This window comes from Scatophagus argus, chromosome 12 (genome assembly GCF_020382885.2).
Source record: "Scatophagus argus isolate fScaArg1 chromosome 12, fScaArg1.pri, whole genome shotgun sequence".
NCBI classification, from domain to species: domain Eukaryota; kingdom Metazoa; phylum Chordata; class Actinopteri; family Scatophagidae; genus Scatophagus; species Scatophagus argus.
This window is the reverse complement of record NC_058504.1, coordinates 13,988,005-14,010,216: the sequence shown is the minus strand read 5'-3', so window position 1 is coordinate 14,010,216 and position 22,212 is coordinate 13,988,005. Positions and strand designations below refer to the sequence as shown.

General features: G+C 43.0%; 1 protein-coding gene across 3 annotated transcripts; it reads right to left on the bottom strand.

Annotated features, from left to right (window-relative positions):
• Positions 1 to 332: 332 nt before the first annotated feature.
• Positions 333 to 20,286, bottom strand: LOC124068018 (ras-GEF domain-containing family member 1C-like). 3 transcript variants are annotated; one of them, XM_046405880.1, is made up of 14 exons: positions 19,861 to 20,286; positions 7,876 to 8,091; positions 7,546 to 7,668; positions 6,759 to 6,896; positions 5,483 to 5,704; positions 4,287 to 4,361; positions 3,626 to 3,727; positions 3,148 to 3,250; positions 2,982 to 3,061; positions 2,791 to 2,886; positions 2,549 to 2,644; positions 2,348 to 2,471; positions 2,153 to 2,225; positions 333 to 2,066 (listed from the first exon to the last, which is right to left on the bottom strand). In XM_046405880.1, the coding sequence occupies exons 2-14, from the start codon at positions 8,083 to 8,085 to the stop codon at positions 2,042 to 2,044; spliced, it is 1,467 nt and encodes a 488-aa protein (XP_046261836.1). In that variant the 5' UTR covers positions 8,086 to 8,091; positions 19,861 to 20,286; the 3' UTR covers positions 333 to 2,041. The 3 variants fall into 3 exon arrangements, with proteins under 3 accessions (XP_046261836.1, XP_046261835.1, XP_046261833.1); XM_046405879.1 differs by lacking the exon at positions 19,861 to 20,286 and adding an exon at positions 18,740 to 19,816 and having other exon boundaries at positions 3,626 to 3,724; XM_046405877.1 differs by lacking the exon at positions 19,861 to 20,286 and adding an exon at positions 18,740 to 19,815.
• Positions 20,287 to 22,212: the final 1,926 nt, after the last annotated feature.

The window sequence follows — 22,212 nt, the reverse complement described above, 5'->3', positions numbered from 1 at the left end:
TGTGTACCTAATCAAACCTTTGAAAATACTTGCATTCACATACAATAAAACAGCTGTACATCAATGAAATGCCTTGGCTCATTCATTATTTTGAAAACAATGTTTGTGTCATTTCCTAGTCAGTGCAATCCATGCATCATGCATGTCAAATTAATCCAACTACAAGGCAGTCAGCTCAGGATTTTTGACTTAAAGTCATTTCCGGACCCAGTTTTAAATTTTGCAATGGTGTTGAAACCAAACACGCTTGCTGGGCCTCATTACCCATGTGAAACACCAAATGCACTCTGCTCCTTCGATGTAATGTGGTAGACTGTCAATGAAAAGTCATGTTCAACACAGGCAATGTTTTATTAAAACATGTTTTCACCTTGAATGGCAGGTTTGACTTCAAATCTCTGGCTTGCTATAGTCCTATCAGAGAAATGTGTTACAGGGAAAGCAAGTTTACTGATGACAAATGAGGAGGGAGATTTAAATTAAGTATGTTACTGAGAAGGAAAGGTGCTTCTAAAGAGAGAACACTGACATCAATCAATTATAGAAAATGCAATAAGACCATTTCTTTTTATATATATATGTATATAAAAAAACTTATAATTACGTAATTTCTGCCCCTTCCCCCAATTACTCTCCTCTCTTCCCATCACCCACCCTCAAAAATGGCTCCTGAATAACAACAAAACTGCCCAAAAAAGCTCAGTAACAATCCCACAAACATGATAAACAACACATTTCAAGTCAGAGGAACCTGAACTGTTGATGGTGAGCAGTGATTCATATGGCACAAGTTTTCCTCCTTAGTCTGTAGAAAGACAAAAGTCTCCAGTTCAACATGGTCCTTTCACAATATGCCAACAATGCATTATGACTACAAAGTTTGCACTGCAGTGTTTATCTTTACAAGGTGGATATGCTTAATGCCCCTTTAAAAACACCCGTCATAGCATGCCATTGGACTTCATATTCAGTAAAGGAAAGTTACAATAAAAACTATACATCTGTCAGCACAGAAATCTCCATAAATATATCAGACAACTGAACATCAGTCAGAGAAAACTTCCTGAATAGTAGAAAGATGAAGGGTAAATGTCACCTGTACACAATTTACACCTGGCCTTGTGACTATGGAGTTATACTGTGGTTGTCTTGCATTAATGGCACAACACATTTAAAAGGAGTAAACACATTTTGAACAGTTCTTATTCGCTATTTAACACTTTCCCAAAAATAAAATCAATAAATAAAAATACACAAAGAGATGAATAACGAACGGGCTCATCGAGTCATTCTCATCCAAAGCAAACAGTGACAGTCTGAACCGACACAACAGACGTGCACGAACACCTGATTCACAAACACACATGGCAGTAAACAGAAGATGAACTGGTAACATTTGCAAGGCATGACTTCTTCGGTACACACAGATACACACAGTTGTCATTCCTTCAGGAGGCCCATAAAATTTGACAGCTGATATGGGCTAGCCAGCGCCCTTCAAATCATTTTAAGTTTCACTACAGTACATTACAAGTAAAGGAAAAAAAAAGTTAAATTAAGCAACTTGACAAGGCTGTGGACCAAAGGTGAAGATAAGAGAGAGAGAGAGAGAAAAAAAAGGAGTGGAGCAAATACAAAAACAACAATAGCATCAGTAGGAATTTCATTTTATAAAGTGGTTTTCCCTGTAACTGTACTCTATAGTAGTAAACATATCTTCACAGAGTAAACACATTGAGGGAAAGGAGAAGGAGAGGCTGAATCCCTCTCCCAACATACTGTACCTCATCACTGATAATTAATATGCTGCAAAGGCATTTAGTTCCAGTTTCCATAGCTTAAATTTTTTTCAGTTCACTTTTGCTTGTGATGATTTTTTTTTCCACACTCTTCTTGATGAATCCCGTTCATCGTATTTCTTTTTCATCATCATTTCTTCACAGAAAAACACCTAAGTACCAGCTAGGTTCCTTCACAGTTCATGTTAGTGCAATGAGAACACGCTCCCTCGCTGGTGGGAGGGTTAGCTGCCATCAGTGCCTCATGTCTTTCCCAGAACGTTAGACCTGATAGGAGAAAAGAGACTATTAAGGACATTGTGTCCATGCACACTGAAAAGCGTCTCACATTTGACAAGTGTTATCGTTCTTGCCTGAGTGCTTTCCATCTGTCCTTCTCTACCTGGTTCTCTGGACTCTCACTCTCATAGGATGCGAGGTAGAGTCCTGGGGAAGAATGAGGGAAGAAACAGTTGGAAATAAGTAAGGGATATTGGTGGGTAACAGCAAACTAGCACGAACCAATACTTCATGCGCAGAAACGTCTCAGAAGTAGGAAAGGGTCTCACCGTCCTCGCTGAAGATGGGAGCAGTGTGGAGGTAGTGTAGGATCGCCCGATCCTCTTCAAATGGACACTCCACCTGTTTCCACGTCATGAACTCTCCAACCTGCCGTGCCAGCTCCACAAATTTCTAAGTAATGAAATTACATTGAGTCAAAGAAGTTTTGTTTTTTTGGATGGTTCAATGAGAAAAACGAACAGACTCACCTCAAAGTTGACGTGGCCATTGGGCAGCCGGTTGGCACATCCTTCATTCAGGAAGTAAATGTCTTTGATCAGCAAACTGAAGAAGGGAATCACAATCTGAAGAGACAAAACATGATGCTGACTGCTAACATTCAGGTTGTGAAAATCTGATACTGTGACAGCCCAAGTTGATGTAGAGATAAAAATAAATGAATCCATGCCAACATCTTACATAAGAACAGCAATGCGGCGCCAAGCATTACCTTTTCTCTGTTGCTGTTGGCAGTCTGAGAGCGATGGGCCGCCCCCCTCAGGGCTGTCCTGTAGTTGTAAAAGTTTCCTGTAGGATCCATCTGATGCTGCCAAAGCAAATGGCAACAAGCAACACACTGTCAACTTCAAGTTACTGCCTGCCTTGTACTTCTCACTCAGTGAATCGTTACATTGTGTTTACCTCGAGAATGAAGAACTTGGCAGTCTTGGCTTTGCCCCAGGTCTTCTTCAGCCGTGACACAGGACTCATGTTCATACCAGCTGCAGGAAGATTTCAGCTATTAATACCAGACCATGAAGGAGAATTCTCTGTTAATACTCTCAAGATACCACAAAATGAGACTCACAGATAATGGCCATGAGGGAGTTGAAGTTGCCAATGTTGAAACACTCCCTGGCAACATCGATGAAGAATTCGATCACCTGGGCCCTCTGCTTCTTTTTCGCCGGCTTCAAAAAACAGACAGTAGATTTACCTAATTTTTCATAGTGAATGTTACCCCTCTCTACATGTATTGGCACAGCTAAACGATGCTTGTGACATGTAGTAACACACAGTGGCCATTAGGGGGCAGAGAAACTCTGTAACAAGGAAAGCACATTTGTCTACTTCCCCTCTATTTACTTGTAAAAATGAAGCACTACTATAATATCAAGTTTTTTGTGCGTTTCATAAATAACCCTCCATTCAACAGAATATTGACTATGTATAAAAATACACAGTCTACTTCATTGTTCGGCACAATGAGTAGATTTTTTTTTGTGCCGTTTACTTCAACAGGGTACTGTTAGAAGAAATCAACACCTTGTGTATTTGCTACTCACCATGCAGATCTCTGTAGCCACCAGGTAACACAGTCTGTTAAACCACCTGACATAAGCCTCCAGGTTGGAGGTTTTCTTCTTCTGGTCACTGAAGCATGGCTGCTAACGATACACCCACATGGACACAAGCACACACAAACACATAAGTGCAAGTCAGTATAGGGACTTCTACCACAGGGAATTCATCTGATCCTAATCAGCTTCCTATCTACGGGCCGACCCCCGCATGTGAGTGTAAGTGATAAAGACAGCAAGCTCGGAGCAGGAATTGATCCATGGAGATCACAAGAGACAACTAGAGATGAAGTACAGATGGAGAGGAGGTGAGCCAAAGAAGCAGTGACTGACTACAGGGACAATGAAATGAGTGAGAGGGCACATGAAGCACTTGTGTGCACTTGCTACAGCCTGTGATATATGCGCTCTATGTGACCTTAGTAGCCTGCTGACCATCATATGGCCCCTCCTGATCAGACATTAGATCCCAACAATACACTACAACATATCCCTTTATTAGTGTTCCACTTCTCAAACAAAAGCGAAAATATCAAAAAAAAAAGGCTGTGGTTTGCCCTGAGGGCAGACATTTGGTTTCCACCGATGTGGTAACACATAATACACAATGAAAATGATGAGTTATAATAAATAAATATAAGTTTACCTGGGTTCCATCAAGTGGGTCTTTCTGAACAAAGGCTTGGACAAACTCTTCCGGTCCAATATGACTCAAATGTTCCTGGAAAAAACACACACAGCTTCACATCAATGGGGGTAGTCTAATTAATAATTCTTTCATTTCAGTAATGGAAGACAATCAATAAGCGGAAGTAATGACTCATTGACGTGACTCACTGGAGTCATATTTCCTCAAAGTGACACGTGAGACAATATTCACGTCTATTAAAAGACAGCTGTGCAGTTGCAGACATGTGCAAGTCAAAATGACTCATTAGCCCCATCTCGACTCGTGATATAATCTAAAACGAAAACAATTCTGCAAACACACACACACACACACACACACAAACAGTGACAAAAACCACACTAGCATCTAATTCTTCAGATTTAGCCTGTTGCTAGAATAGAAATATTCCTGTATGCATGCACTGCACACAGTCTGTTCTCTTTCTTTCTCTCTCCTTTGGTGTGAGCGTGTGTGTGTGTGTGTGTGTGTGTGTGTGTGTGTGTAAAACTGTCAGGTCACATATATCCACAGCAGTTTTATCCCCTTTGTTTGAAGCCCCAGGCGCATCACTGACTGACTTCTGGGGTGATGTCACTGCTCAGATGAGGGTACAAGCGTACTCAGGCGCACACACACGCACACACAGAAACAAAACCACCCCCAGATCCACGTGCCCACATCCAGACACACATGAACACACTGAAGGCACCATCCTTGGAATGTGAGGGGCACTGCAGAGATCATTTGTTCATGTATGTTTTACTGCATTATTCTGTTTTTGATTGCACTGTGTGAGCAGCAGTCATCGCCGGAGAAGCTGACTAGTAACGATCAAGGCTACGCTACAGCGAGCTTCAATTTCATTCAATTTTACTTTGCTATTATAGCTTTCACCTGCTTCTCCTTTGCCATTTAAGAGTCATTTCCTATCACTATCCGATTTCTTCTCTTCACTCCAGCTTCTCCTTTGACGTCTTATATTCCATGGTTATGTCCTTGACTTGGACTGTGCCTCCATCCATGCTTGGCCATCTCTTGCTCCTTCTCTCCCTTCCATCTAACATTCTCTTCACTCCTCCTCGTCCATCCTCGTTATCATCTCTTACCGTGACCTCTGTCTAACCCGCCCTCCTCCCTCTCCTCTCCCCTCCCCTCCCCTCCCCTCTCCTCACCAGCTCCACGTGGGTGAGCTGCTGTGCCAGTGTGTACGGGTCGTTGCAGATGGAGAGAATGTCCTTCTGGATGGGCGGAGGCTTGGTTTTGAAGGCCACCAGCTTGTCAGAGATGGAGGAGGCATTGAGGGAGCTCTTGATGATGCTCTCTTCCCCCTGGCTCATCAGGGCCAGCCGCTGGCTAAGCTTCTGCAGCACCTGGTTCAGGGTTTTCCAGTATGCCTGTGGAGAGGGGAGGAGAGGAGCTGTTAATAACAACTGCAATGAATAATTTCCCAGTACTTCATAGATCAGTAATAGGAGTAAATCAAAAGAATACTACCAATACAATACTACCAGCTTGTGAGCCCACATGTAAGCATTCTATTCTCTGACAAAATATGTTTACTCTTTTTATCTCAGGCCTTCCTTTTTTTAAATTCTGAACAATTTAATTTACAATAAGTCATCAAGAGCACAGTTATTAATGCTATCTCCACCAAGGAAAGCAATAAATTGCAGGAATGTGTGTTTCTGTGCCTCTCCCTCCAGATGACTGGTCACAGAGGCTGCTCGGTCAGTCTTTTTCACAAATGACCCACAGCCACAGCTCCCACATGTTTGGACACACACATACACACACACACACCCATACTGTCGGTAGCAAGCTGTAAATAGCAACACATTCATCACCACCTGCCCTTCCCCTCTTTCTGTCCCCTGTTCACCTCCTTTCATTTTTTTTCCTGGCTTCCCACTCTAACTCCATCACCCTCCTCCTCCTCTGCTTTCTCCTGTGCTCTCTGTGCCCCTTTATCCCATCCCCCCGTCTTCTCCATCCATCTCTCTCCCTATATTTTTCCCTTGAGGCTGCAGACAGAACCACATCCTTCCTTCCTCTTAGCTCTCCTGCAGTGTAAGATTGTGTAACACTGAGCATGGCTACTCACCCTACACTAACACCCTGACTCCTTCCGTCACCTCTCTGTAGTGGTCGTGATGATAATTGAATTGCAGTCCCTATCAGAGCACTCCTCACAGCAGCTACAGCTTATAAAGGCTATAAGGGTAACATTATACTGTGGATCAAAATAATGAGAATTCAATGCCCATCCCAAATTATTATCCTGTAGAAATCGATAACTTCAAGACTAGCAAGCTTTTATTTTTTAAATGTAATTTTTTTCAAGACAAGCATCTTTTCAAGCGTCCTTCCAAAAATTATATCACACATGAGCAACTATCCACACACTCACACACATCTAGACACAAACACACACAGAGATCATTAGTCTACCTCATCACATGGTGCTATCCTGTGGATGATGTCTTTAAGGTGTCCGACCATTTTCTCGTCCCTGAAGTCAGTTGGGAACGTCTCTGTCCACTCTGTCAGCAGCTGCAGGATTTTGGGACCAAATTTGCGCACTTTTGCCTGTTTTGAAGAAGTGAAAGAGACTTAGTACAGTCTTTGTGACTCCCTCAGCAAAAGAAAACACTAACATAAAGTCAGCATTCCTGCAAAAAAATGCATACATGCATGCAGAAAACAAACATGGTTTTTCGGCTGTGCCTGTGGTTCTGATCATTGGTTCTTCATTAGCTCCTGCATGTTCATACAGGAGTTACACTACACAGACTGTTTTTTAGTTGTTGGGTTCGGCCCCTTGTTTCCAATGAGGGAAATCTTAATGCTTCAGCATACCAACACATTTTGGACAATGCTATGCTTCCAACTTTGTGGCAACAGTTTGAAGACCCTTTTCTATTCCAGCATGACTGTGCTCCAGTGCACAAAGCAAAGTCCATAAAGACATGGTTGAATGAGTTTGGTGTGGAAGAGCTTGACTGGCCCACACAGAGTCCTGACCTCAACCCCATCCAACACCTTTGGGATGAACTGGAACAGAGATTGTGAGCCAGGCCTTTTGGTCCAACATCAGTATCTGACCTCACAAATGCTCTACTGCGTGAATGGGCAGAAATTCCCACAGAAACACTGCAAAGCTGTCTATGTATTTAGAATAGGACGTCATTAAAGTCTTTGTCATAGTGTATATATTTGTGTGTGGTGCAGTGCTGACCGTATCAAGTGGGCTCTGGTCCAGCTGCTGCTGTTTGATGCACAGCTCACACACCCTGGCCAACAGCTCCGGAGGAGGGATGAACAGACGAGCGCTCAGCAAGAAGGTAAACACATAGGCTTTCTGTCAAAGAACAGGAGACAGTTGCTACAACACTGCCATTACATCAATAAAAAGCACTGCAGCTTTCTGTAATTAAAGGAAGTGGAGTAGCGCGTGAAGGGCTAATAATCTAATTGACAGCATTGTCATTGTCACTATGAACTGAGGTGCACGTTCTGATAAACTTCATAATAAACAGTGGAGTGACTGTAGTGCATTTCTGTTTACCTCGGGGTAGTAATCAGCAGTGGGCACCAGGTTCTGGATGAGGGTGTCCAGAGAGGCGGAGGTGATCGGGGGCCCATCAGCCAGGCAAGCTCCAGGCCCCGGGCCCTCCTGCGGGGCCTCCTCTTCCTCCCCAGGCTCAGCACAGGCCAGATGGGGGCTGAAGCAGCTGGGAGTGGTGAACATGGTGCTTGAGCACACAGTCTGGGGCATTCCTGTCTACAACACAAATAGACACAGAAATATAAAGTCAGCAGCATACAGACAGAATGAGGAAGAAGGATGAAGTTGGATTTCATGAAACGGAAACTTAAGTACATTACTGGTAGTAGTTAATTGGGTGAGAGGAAATGAATTAATTGCAAATTTTGCTCACACTAGGTCTCACAACTACTCCACTTCTAGCACATGGGGGTGATGGTGATGTGGGATATATTTCACACTCTCAGTGTGATATGCAAAGCCCCTGATTCATCCTGAATCCTCTGACACACTTTTTTCAGGCTTCTCCTCATCCTCCTAGTGTATCATCTCCTGCTAACTCTTATTTCATGCAGTGACAATATCATTCCTTCCAACTGATGACCCACGGCCGTCATTGGGGGATACCCCCACAACAGCTGCCCCCCCCATCTCTCACATCAACAAGACAGAGAAGAGGACAGAAATGTGGGTCACTCTGTCGCGGTGGAGACATTTGCTGCCTGAAAGCAATTGTGTGGCCTCCATCTCCGCCCTGAATGTCTTTCTGGTTAAGAATGCCTGGAGTCACTCATTTTAAAAATTCAACATGCACCTTCCCTCAGTGGACCAACACTGCAGCTGTAGAGGAAAGAAGCACTTACTGTACTGTACGCTAGAGTAGACAAACTATGAAAACCAAGAGCATTGTGGTCTTCGAGGTACAATTATCGTCATCGTTCACCTACATGGAACCGATGAATGATGGAGATCCCTCATCCATTAATAACTTTCTAAATGACGCAGAGTAAACAGGAAATATAGGTTAAATTAAATGAAATGGTGTGTATGGATTTTTTTTTCCTGTCTTGCTCTAACTGCCCAAACTTGATCACCACATCTACCTGAATCACTAATCATTATCACAGCACCAAGGACGACTGCAGTGTCTGGGTGCCTTCGGACAAGCTCAGCAGCACTAAGCCTTTCTGCTCACAGGAGTCATGAGAAAGGAAGCAAACCCACTTGCTGACGGCGAGACCTTGAGCAACACGCAGGAAGTTATTTTAGATCTAAATACGCCGTGTTCTTCCTGCCCTTTGTAGCTCGTACAGCTAGCGCAAACAGCTTAGGCCAGCTTCCGTGCACATTTGCGGACAAATATGCACACTCATTCTGGCAGAAATAGGGTAGTTTAGCAGAAGAGAGGACGAATAAGAACCTTCCCCAGACTCTACCAAAACACTTTACTAAAACTACTTTAATAAACTAAAACACACAAAAATACCAGAAAAATAATTTTAAAAAACCTGTTTCAAAGCAGTTAAAAGAAAATCTGAGAAATGGTGAAGCATGCTATGGTCATATCCATTGTAAGCGTAATTCAGTGGAGGAAACTTAGGAACGGACCATGTTTGCTGCCATTTTTCAGATAAACTGTCCCAGGTGTCACAGGTCCTTGGGGTTAAAGGTCAAGTACGCACTAGCATGCAGAAGCAGGGGCTCATGTCTCATGTTTCCCGTGTGGTGGGTTCAGCTTTCCTTTGTTCTCCCTATTCTATTACACTTGAGCACTTATCCACGCACTCACACACACCTAGACACAAACACACACAGACAGGCACACAAAAGGTTGGGGGATGGGGACTCTTTCTGTTGGATGCTTTTACAGCCTTCTGTCCTACTTATACCGCTGACACCCACAGCCACATCTCTTGTGATATATGTTATCACAGAGGGCCGACATCTTCTCGTACACGCATCAGAACTATAGTCATGGCTGCCCTATTGCTCCCCACTCTGTGAAACAGTAAGGGTGAGAGGAAAGAAAAGACACGTTTAACCGAGCAGATGACACATCTGACTGAGCTGTATCATTCTAACTACTGAGGCTATACACATGCAAAGATAAATAACGTCCACCCTCTATCTCTGTAATTCTCACCACTCTGAACATGACTAAGCTTTTAAATAGCAAATTTTGCAGGTTTAGTATAGTATATTAGTTGGACAGTAATATAACTATAAAAAATTGGTCTAAAATTCCCTTTACGCAACATTTGAGCTGTTTATTCCTCCCGATAAAAGCTTGTCACTGTCTAGATTAGGTTCCAGAAGGGGTAAGCCTCGAGTGTCCTTGCAGCAACCCCCTCTAGATTGGATTACAACATGCAGCCACAGAGTAGACAAGGCCCGTTAAATAGAGAAATAGAAAAATCCAGCAAGCCTCTACAACGACACAGATGCAGTAGGAAAGCTTTATGGAGACTGGAAGAAACTTCCACTGTGACAGGACTGACAGGAAGACAAAGTCTGCTCGGCTCTTGGAGTGTGTGTGACTAAATCCATGAATTTATCTGAGTCATTCCATGCATACAAACAAACACACACAGACACACACACACCTCTGCCTGTGTATTGGTATTCATTTATGTATGGAAGTAACTTGAGAGTGTTATTCTACGTGCCCACACTGTCAATGATCCTCTATCGTTTGTGATAATCTTCATTTCCTTCATTTCGACCAAAGGCTTCCTCCTCAGCTCTCACCCCCCTCCTCCCTCCAGCATTTCCCTGGCTCTGATTCATCATTTCATCACAGTCAATATCTCACAGTCTGTCGCGTGTGAGCAGATGTCAGCCAGGTAACTCCTCTACAGACGCGTACATCTAATGATAAACCAGTCATCGGTGTCTGTGTATGACACATTCGGTATAGTTCTTGTCGTACCATTAGAAATTGTATACAGAAGCAAGGATTTGCATTGATGGCATGCTCACGCCACACTAATGCAAGACCATGTAACTTTTTGCTGAACAGTGTTCACTTTGTTTTAAAGTGACGAGTACAGGAAAAGGGTACATTGGATTTCCCTTCATTTCTGAAGACTCCCTACAGTCACTTGCTTAAAAGGGGGAACTCCATCAATTTAACATATCAAAGTTCAAGGGATGTGCTTGACTAAACAACAAGTAGTTCAAGTGTTGCTACTGTTGCTAGTCGCTATCAGAAATACTAGTCAGTTGTTAAACTAATTCTTATCTTTCTATTAATGTACACGTACTCACCATTTCTTGAGCTAAGCGGATGTAGGACACCACCTTGGTCCCGCAGGTGTCACCTTTTTTGCGCTGTGCCAAAATATCAACAATAAATCCTTTATTGTTGATATTTTCAATATGATAATATTTTCAATATGATATATCAACAATAAAGGATCAAGGATACTTTACTGTATGTTCACAATGGGAACATGAAAAGAACGAACTACAGTACTCAGGTCTCAGTGAATAAGCTATACCTCTTAAAAAATATGTGTATATTGATAAGAACTTTGACTCAGGAGACAAGTATTGCCGAATGGAGGAGCATAAATAGACACTTTGTTGTTGTATTAGTGAAAAGTTTGGCTGTATGGAGGTTTATGGACAGACCACTACCTTTTATGACTTCTTATATTTTCACAACCATATTGCTTACAGTGCTTTTGTTCCCTACAATGTGACAAAGAAGCCACCCACAGCTGTAGTCTATGTATAACTTGTTTCCATACCTCATGATACACCCAGCTCCCTGTGTGCCTGTCACGCTGCATCAACACTGCATGAAAAAACACACTAAGAAACAACTAAAAACAGGTGAGAGCAATGGTGTATGCTCTAATCCCCCCTGAGATCTCCAGCAGCTCGCTAACGGCAGCTCTGCACTCTGTCTAGACAGCTGGTGGAGTGTCATTGTTTGTGTGTGTGTGTGTCTGTGCATGTTTTTGTTACCTACTGGGGGGGCTTGTCTCTACACACACCAACCTTGTCAGGATCAGGACTGGTCCTGATGAGGCAGTGCGTCATTTCTGGGGTACTGGGTTAGGATTAGGGTTTGAGTTAGGCTGTCACAATGAATGGAAGTCAATGCATCGTCTAACAATGTGTGCGTGTGTGTGTGTGTGTGTGTAGATGTGTTGGTCTTGTGATTCTGTCAGGCTGTTATCATAGCCATCAGAGGATCTAACTGCTCTGTTCTATCATGATTAACAGAACGGCACTGTCTGGAGACACACAATCTTTATCAGCACCCTTGACTCTGTGTGTGTGTGTTTGTGTGTGTGTGTGTGTAAGTGTAAGTGTGCTCGTGTATGTGGTATGCGTTCATGAAACAATGGCATTCTGAGCAGCTTGAAGTTGTCAAACAGCTTCACAACTGTGTTCATTTCTGTTTCCCAGTAGCCATTCCCCTCTTGGTCTCTGTGAAACCTGTTTTACCGCATAAATAGTATTACTCACACCTACCTATGTGTGCCTGTTGCACACATAGGTATGTATGGTAGCATGGTGACAAATCAGTTTTTTATTGATGAGGATGACTGGTAACGGAGACGGCTCTCCTTTAAGACTGAAGAGGCTTATTCAGAACAATTCAAGCCACTGTCTGACCTGTGTCATTAAGGAGTCAAGGGTCAAAGGTAATGACTCAAGGCTCCTTGGTGGGGTCAGATGCATCTAAAGTCACTCTTGCTAAACAGCATAGGTGTTGTCTGTAGTTAGGGACATGTTTTTTTTAAAAATTAAGGCTAAAGGCTATCATAGTTACTTTAATTCATTAACACTGCGGGCCATGTCTACTCATCATTGGCCCAAATTAAGGTTAAGGACAAGATGTATGCCTTTATAGCAGTGGACATAGTATAGATACTTTCATGAAGATAATAAAAAAAGCAATTTCTTAACTTCTGAGTTTGGGCAAGAATGAGATGTATTTCTGAGAATATGTTTGAAATACTGGACTCTCCATAAAGTTTTATATTGTCAAAATCCAAGCCTTACCTAAACTATTTTACCAATCCATAAACAACATTTGCCCAGCAGCACTGTTCCTAGGGCTTGAATAAGTTCCAGACAAGCATGTTACTAAGTCCAATTAGATCTAGTTAAATCTATTCCTGCACCAGCAGACCTGATACATGGCTTGATTTTTTTTTTTATTTTGGCAAGATTGATCAGGTGAGTTATTGGGTGAAAAAATCAAATACATAGAGTGGAGGTTTATAATCTGCTTTCTTATTGCTTCTCAGGAAAAGTGAAAATATAAATGAGTTTGACTTTTTTAAAATGTTTTTTGCCACTTTTTTGCTTATGTCTAAATGATGCTTACATTTATTTTTTATAAAAAAAAAGATATGGCACGTTTATTTTATTTGTATTTTTGTTATTTTTTGAACATAGACAAACAAAGAAAAGAAAAAGAAGAAGAAAACAATGAAACAATGAAAGACCTAACACTTATTTATGTTCAAAAGGAGTGAGAAGAAGCCAAAGCTTATTCAATCTCACCCCTTCTCCCTAATGTGTATATATACACATATATATATAAACATACACATATATACATCGATACACACATACGTTCATCACACAATAATGTATAATTTATAAGCATATGCATACATACACAGATACACACACATATATATATAGATATACATAAACACATGCACATACATACCAAAATACGATGACACTCGTGTCACCACAGAACAACATGAAACCAAGATGTGATGCAGTGCTATTTTTAGAGGAGCAGCACATCATCAGAGGTAAGCACAGCAAATCTCCAACATGGTTATTGCAGCAATGTTTTGTTTCTATAGTTGCTTGCTGGTTTCAGGGAGATCACAGTTAAAAGGAGGTAAAAAGACTGTGGTAAAAAAGGCATCTCCTGGTTGCTCTGGGCTGTGATAAGTTCAAGAATAAAATGGCAATGATAGGAGAGAAAGGTAGGCTGTGTAAGGGGGTGAGAGGGTGCTATTCCCCCTCAGGCTTCTGTGCAGACAGTCTAGGCTCCTTGAATGTTAAATTTGCCTACTGCCAGACTCACTAAGCTACTCTTTTTCTCTCCATCATATGACTCCTTGGTTCCCTGCACACCAACTAATTTACATACTCTAACACTTCCTTTCTACTTTAGGATCCACATGTTCGCTCCTTCAACACATTACAGTTTCAACACTTCATCTATTTCGGGACCGCGCTCTAAAAAAGCAGACACTTGCATATTTTTGGTCCTGACACTGTTTTGTGTGCCTCAGAGTATTCTTTGTAAGCTCTGGCCTAAATTTTCCACTGTGTTCTTTGAAAGCAGACATGATGTGAATAGAGAAATAATGGAGTGTTCTCATGATGGCAAGGGATTATAAGAAAGTAAACACCTCTTTGTCATCAGCCTCTCACTCCCATTTCCCTTCCACATGTCCCCCTCTCCTCCCCTCCTCCTTCATCTCCTGCTACACGCCCTACTTTCCAATGAGCCCAGTCAGGATGCCTGTACAGATGGCCATGCAGCAGCCTGCTCGCCCAGTGGGAGCCGCTGGCATGGGAGGCTTCTTGGCCCTCTGCCCCTACCATCATCCCGAGTCTCAACAGCAGGCTCAAAAGTGAATTGGCGACCAGAGTGAACGCCGAGGTGCAAGGGTCAAGCCAATCTGCCCGCTGAGCTGCACGGTGACTGCCTGGCGGCGCAAAATACCACACATATGTCACTGCACACGCAACAACAACAACAACAACAAAATTGAACCAGAGCACTGCTGCTGGTTAATGGTATGTGTTTGAGGAGGCGTGAAGCTGAAAACAAGCGAGTTCATTGTGTCTTGGGAAAAAAACAAAAAAACAAAAAAAAACACATGCATGCACACTTGCACCCACACAGCAGCCAAACACGGGATTGAGTTGCCGTCCAGGAATTTTAGCTCCCCACCCATTCCCCAGCCTCTTTCTGTGCTACGAGCCTGATAGAGGTTGGGAATCACACTCCAGGATCAGCAGGGACACACTTCCCAAATCCTTTTTATTGGAATCTCCCTGTAGTGTCTGAGTATGGGTTATGCTGACGTAATGGCACCTGTTCCACATCCACCAGCTCCATCAGTGGCAATTCTCTTCCATGAACACACCCTGTACATGTGTGCCGCCATTCCCATTCCTGAGCGAGTTTGGACACAGCTGTTGTATTTCTGATTGTATGTGTGCTCACAAAGGGGCTGAGAGAGTCAAAGTGTATCTCACGCATTTGCTGTGAGAACAACCATCTGTCCTACTGTTCTTCAAGAGGTGCGGCTGTGTTTCTGCGTTTTGTCATGTTTCGAACCAAAGCACAGTGAGATAAAGTTGCAGGGATGGAATGCTAAAAGACAGAAGTTGCACACCGTCAGTCCTTAAAATCAAACTGTTAGCTGGCTATTTACATTTAAATGGAATCAGTATCAGCATCACACAAAACCATCTGCCTGAGAGAAAGTCTGTCTGTTTGGAACCAAGTCAAAAGGGTGGACGACCATTATCCACCGACCTCAGACCACTTCAAAAAACTTCATGTGCGAAGAATGCACTTCTGAGTCTATTTCCCCTGTTTGGAGTGGATGGAAATGGTGCACTGAAATGAATCGAAAGTCTGTGACACGTGATGAGGGGTCTGGGCAATCTATCATGATACATAGAGATAATTGGTGCTGAGCACTGACTGGCTCTCAGTGGGAAATGCAGCATGTGTCTTGGCCTTGGATGCCCTGAAATCTGTCATTCACAATGGTCAGAATGATCTAGAAAAGTTATGTATTATTTACAATATTCCAATTTACAACCACCCTTGATGCAATGCTACTTTGGGGGGAATCAGATAAGAGTGATTTTGTCTCAAGTACCACTCATTAGGAATTACCAGCTCACCAAGCAAATGGAAGAATAAAGGTAGAAAAATCAGAGTCCAGTGATTAAGATCATGCACACAGAAAAGCTTGATGAAAGAATGTCTATGTCAAGCTACTTCAATAGCCCTTTAAGCTCTTTTTAAAATTAGATTGGTCATCCAACACCAACTCAGCATTGTATTACTCTCAATTGAACGTGCACAACAACCACAGCAAACTAACGAGCAAGGCAGTAACAGATGCAAATCTAATTACCTGACATCACTAATTTCATCATTGCCACTTCCTTTCCTGTCCCAGCGTGGACAAAGCATGCGGTGTGTCACTGTTTATGTATGATGTTGAAAGATACTAGTTAGTGCTAAGGGACTGCTTGGCCTGTTGGACTGTTCGCAACTTGTGCCGTGCATATTTTTATGATTGAACGCAGGAGAGAACACACGCTTCATTAATCTGCAGCTAGCTGCTTCATGATGATATATGGACATAAAGAGATTTCAAGTCTTTATTATTTTTGTGCCCATAATCTGAAAAAGAAACACCCTCATTGCCATGCAGTCTGGACAGCTAACCTGTAACATGATGCAAGCTATGAAACAGATTCATGATGCCTTCACACCTTCTGTGCGTGGACTTGTGATGAACAGTTCTATGAATTACAGCAACTGCATGACACCACACCACAACACTGTGGTGCCAACAAATTATCAGGGAACTTCCTAGTGATTATTATGGTACTATAGATATGAAGACTTTAGCAACATATTTTAACGACTGAATGCTAAAAATAACACTTTATCTTTAAAGCAGAAACATGACATTAAAGCAGATAATGCTAGTTAAACCCTACTGTATCCATGGGTTAGTTTCTTAAAGACAGTTATGCCCTCAACCCTCCACATACACACTTTGAATCCTGCAGTTTGTATCAGTAGTTACTGGCCTGACTTTGGTGGCCAATGCTTCTCTATGTGCATTTGCCACCAAATGCTGATTAGTAAAGTGGCACGAAACCAGCATCGGGAATGTGAATTGTATGCACCTGCAGAATACAAACAAAAAAGGGAAAAAAGGCATTGCTCAGTAGCACTACTGGCAAAACACTCCACAGTTTCAGAAGCTTCTTTTCATTTGTAAACTTGTCACAGGTCTGTTACCAAGTAGCTCAGGAGTGCAGTGGTTTCTCCAGCCTGATAAACCAAATTAAATTCCGATGAAGCGTGCAGTTCACATGGGGAAATATTTCATTACGCAGAGCCTATGTGTGTAATTTGTATTCTTACCTCACTGGTTTATTGAACACACCAGCAGGGATCTAATCATATTCCATTGTTTTTTTATTTACCAAGTCAATCCATAAAGACAGGCTGTCAATAGCTGCCCATACGACAGTATGCAGGCCATGTGGATACAGCTCTGGAGAGCACAAAGCGTTTCTATGGAGTCAAGTCTCCTGTTGGGAGATAATTAGATGCCTGTTGAGTGCCCACTGTGACACTGCCGCTTCTCTCTTTTATTCCATCAAAATCCCTTGCCCCCGCCCCCATCATCACCACCACCTTTTATTCCTCCGCTTGTGTGACAGAGCAGCCGGCTGTGACAGAGTGATTCCACATGTGAACCCTGTCTGCCTCAGCCTGTCGACAAGATCACTCTCATCATCCCAGTGTCAGAGGCAAAGCTGCCGAATAGCTAAAGGACATCCAAAGGATGTGATGATGCACAGAGCGTCACGATGTTCTGTGCCCCTTTTTTCTGTCAAGCTGCCGCCATGCTGAGGGACTCTTGAGACAAGGTGTGGATAAAAATTCAAACAGACTTAACAATCAAGCAGCACCGGTGGAAATTTTGGGAGGAGAACTTTCCTGATTCAGCGGGAACATTGGGATGATGCATTAATAGGAATGGAAATGTACAAAATGATGGGTTCTCCTGTTTACAGTTATGCTTTTTCTGCTTAGAATCGGTTTCCTTTTATTGTGTGTTTCCCTCAGAAATCTTCTGAACAAACTAAAGAATTTTCCTTTTTTTACTGATGGGACATTCAATTTAATGATCACTCGCTTGTTTGACTGCTTCATGTGTGCTTAACAATCAGATAATAAACTGCAATTCATTGTGCACAAGTAGCTAAATTGCCAGCAGCGTATTGCAGAGGATTCCCGTGTTGACGGCTCTGCTGCATAGCAGTAGTGGAATTCTGTCATGTCTGTAGAGTAGAATAGATTTAGATCTGTGATTCCACACACAAACCCCTTCCCCCATATGCACGCACACACACACACACACACACACACACACAGCTATAAACCTTGTGGTGGTGATAAAGCTGTCATTGCTACCAGACTAACAGCTACTGTGTTTACCTCCCTGTCGACCTGCCCCAGACAGACCCTGCCCTCTCTCCCCGCAAACACACTCACGCAATGACTGGCTTCACTCTCTGACAACTTCTAAATCTCACGTCAGAACAAACGGTTCCCTCATTAACAGCACACCTGTTATTCTCTGCAGACTTGGAAATTGGAGGGAACATGTGCTGCAGCCTGTGTCCGTACCTGCACACTTGTCACTGGAGACTTCTGACAGACCCACCGCTCGGGTGACTCATGCCTGTACAGCTTGTATCTTCTGTGCCGTTAGAGCAAGCTGTCATTTTAATTCGAAACCGCTCTATTGCTAAGGGCAGTGAGGCTTTATGGGCCCAGCAGGCTCAAGAGGTGGAACAAAGAGCTGCACAGGGTCAATGATCACTGGAGGAGGACAAAGTTGACGGTACAGGAATGAAATAATTCAGTGATTAACTTCTGCAAGACTGGAGAGAATCAGTGAATTAATTTACAGCATGTTTTTCATTTCACAAAGTGAACGCATATTCAGCCAGAGTGCCTCAGACAAAATAATAATAATAATAATTTGTTTTTCATTCCTGTGGTCATACAGAAGCACATACTGCCAGTGAAGCTGTGTTGCCAGTGAGTACATACCAAGGGTATTTCCAAGGGTTGCATCCTAAACAGGGGGAGGAGGTAAACGAAGTCGAGGCAGGGCAAGTGTTAAGAAAGGTGAGAGAAGCTGCTGTTGCCTCTTGGAGCTCCGTGCCGTGGACGGAATGGTGGGTCTGAGGGGTGCAGCCCGGCTGACGGGCGCGGGAGACCAGAGCTGAGGGCGTGGGAGCGAGCAAAAGTGGCTTTATTGGTAATATGGACAACCATGGTTAGAATTTCACCCCATCTAACTGGTTTCTGACAGAGCTGGTCTTAATTTCATGCACCTTGCAATAAGCTGCGAACAAAAAAAAAAGATAACAAGTCCTTTTTATTTCGGTTTATGTTGGTAAGCTCACCACCTCCAGGGATTTCGCGGATGATGCAGATTTTTTGTTTTCATTCGAAGGAAAATATAGTAAAACGTCACCAGAGCCACACCTGCTCGAACACCGTCCAGCCTCTGTGCTGACAAATAACTGCAATAAACGATAAGACTGAAATTCATACACGCCGAGGCAGAATTAACAAAGAGTGAAAATCAGCAATGAGTTCGCCCAGAAGCTTTACTCCCACGTTAATAATTAGTCAAAATGAGATAAGCTTTGCGCAATGTTGCCGGTTAACCAAATCCTGTCAACAACAGCATAACAGGCAACATTTGTCCGAGTTATCAGTGTCTGCTGTCTTTGTTTTCTAGCCATCGACCATCACAGTGTCACCTGCTGACATTCTCTCCTGAGCACGTCAGGAGGCAGACGTCGCAGATACTCCCTTTAAACAGATCTGGATGCCGCTGACTCACGCCACAGACTGTGATGCTTCCATCGTAGTAAAGTGATGCAAGCGGCGCTACGGTATCTCGTCCACGATAAGGAATTATGATGTCATCACTGTGACTAGTGAAGTTCTAACTGTGACGACACAGTGGTCACAGTAAACAGAACATAGGTGGAGGAAATGCGTGGATGGGCGGCTGGTCATGAAGCATTCCAACACCAACACCACGCGCGTTTCTCTCTCTCTCTCTCACACACACACACACACACACATACAGCGGCTGTGGGCGTGAGCACAATCTCAATTTGCTAATATGGAAGTAGTGGGTTGCTGGTACTTACCAACACTACACTTTGATCCCCATCTTTGATCCGACTTATATCCGATGTCAAATCAATAAAACTGCGGCTCTAGATAATCCCAAATCTGCGTTTACAAAACAGCCTGTTCAACTGGCATCAGCGGGAACAGTAACCTGGAGCCGGACTCCAGAGGCACAGCCTGGTTGATGTCTGAAGAGGTCTTTTGATAGCAGCTCGGGAACTGTCCTGGTTCTGGAAGGGCTTTCACGGGAAAACAGGCGGAGAGCTGACGCCGTGACCAAGTGCGTCCCTGAAGGCGTGGAGATCGTCCTGTCCTGCGCCACGGAGACGCAGCCGACTGTGCAGCACATACACACGTCCTCCGATCGAGTGATCATATGAGCCGAGGAGTGGAAACTACTCACATACTGGTCAAGTAGGCATAGTATTTTGACTTCCGCTTTTAACTTTCAAAATAAAACACTCAACGATGACCAGGACTTGTAATTTCTTTCACTGATTGTAGAAGTATGCCTAGAAAACCACTTAGGAGTCCTAAGGAAAATTTTGCTTTGGAGTTATTGACAACAACAACATCTGTGTGAGGATTGTACCTACAAGTAAACAAATTACACAGTATAAACCTCAATAATAGCACTTTGTTAGAGTTTTAATTTCTGACAATTTCCATACACGGTTCGTTTAAAAGACCGTGTCATCTTAGTTTATTTTGGAAATTGCAATTTCACCGGGCATTACCTCAACTAATTTGCAGTTAATCTACTTACCATGCAAGCCACACAAACAGTGAACATACAGTTGTTGGGGTCCCTGAGGGTCTGAGGCCCTGAAGCAGTCGCCTACTTTTCCCCGTGGGTAATCGTGGCTTGAGGATGCGAAAAAAAAACTGTTGTTTCTGATGTACACAAATTTTCTTCATCTTTTATTTTGAATAGAAATTTGATTTCCGGTAGATTATTGTACTTCTGGTCTAATATCGCTGCTGTGGGCGAGCAGTTTCTGTGACTCTAGTCTCTCTCTCTCTCCACACACACACACACACACACACACACATTACAGTGCCAGAGCTCTTATGCTTCAGGCACTATCTCTCATTACACAGGACTTTGGATTGTATCCTTGTTTCACCTATCATTTCAATCACTATCATTTCTGTGTGCTGCGCATCTGGTGTCAATACATGTATTACATATGCCAGTCAATAAGGCTGTGAAAAACGCACACGGTACGTTCACCTGTGGGCTTTTGAAACCTTTGAATCCAAGCAAGGCCATGCTTTTTTTCAAAGCCAACATAAGGGACCTGAGTCCTAATTCCGGGACCTGAGTCCTAATTCCGGGACCTGAGTCCTAATTTCGTACCATAAACATGTGAATGTGAGCTGGTATGACAATAAAGTTCCTTGAATCCTTGAATAAATGTTAATTAATTATTCCAAATTGCTCTTTGGTTGGATAATGACTCATCCCATTATACACAAGTTTCAGATGAGTGAGGTTATTCGGTCGTGGGCACATTACAAGAAACAATGGACACTCTTTTCATTTGTAATCCCCAGGCAAACCCTCTTCCATCCTGAGTGACATTCACTAACCGTGACCCTGGAATGAAAGGGCCACCTCTGAATATGGAAATGAGATTCAGACATTAAGATGTATTTCCATTAAACCCGTAGTTAATTATTAGCATGAACCTAATTTAAAAGTAATAACGAGGAAAATGTCCAAAATCTCCCCACTGAGCAAAATTGAGAAGCTGGGTTGATGGAGTGGGGTGTTGCTTGGTATTACCCAGGACGCTACGTCATCATCTGTTTGTTTTTTGTTTGTTTTGTTTTGTTTTGGGTTGTTCTGCGAGGCTGAGAGGTAAGTTATTGGAAGGGAGGAATTAATTTGAAGGGAAGTGTTGTAGTGAAAGAGGAAGAGACGGACACAGAGAATTAATTAAGAGGATGAGATGCACAATGGTAAAGGTCTTTGTTGAGCCATGAGGGGATATGTGTGAGCTGCTGTCCCTGGAGCTTTGACACTTGCTGCTGGGCCCTCTGCTTGAGGGGAGAAGATGGGGCTGACATTGCAGCAGAGGACAGAGATAAAACTCTCTCTCTCTGTTTCACACACACACACACACACACACACACACACACACACATCTATAGGTGCTCCAGCCGGTGAGAAGAAGAAGAATCAGCTTTATTGGCAGTATACATTTTTACATACACACACTGAATTCGTCTTCTGCATTTGACCCATCCTTAGTTGAACACACATGCAACACCCAGCAACTTACATACAGTGAAACACACACAGGCGCGTTGGGTTGCATCAAGCACCCGGGGAAAATTGGGGCTTAGGTGCCTTACTCAAGGGC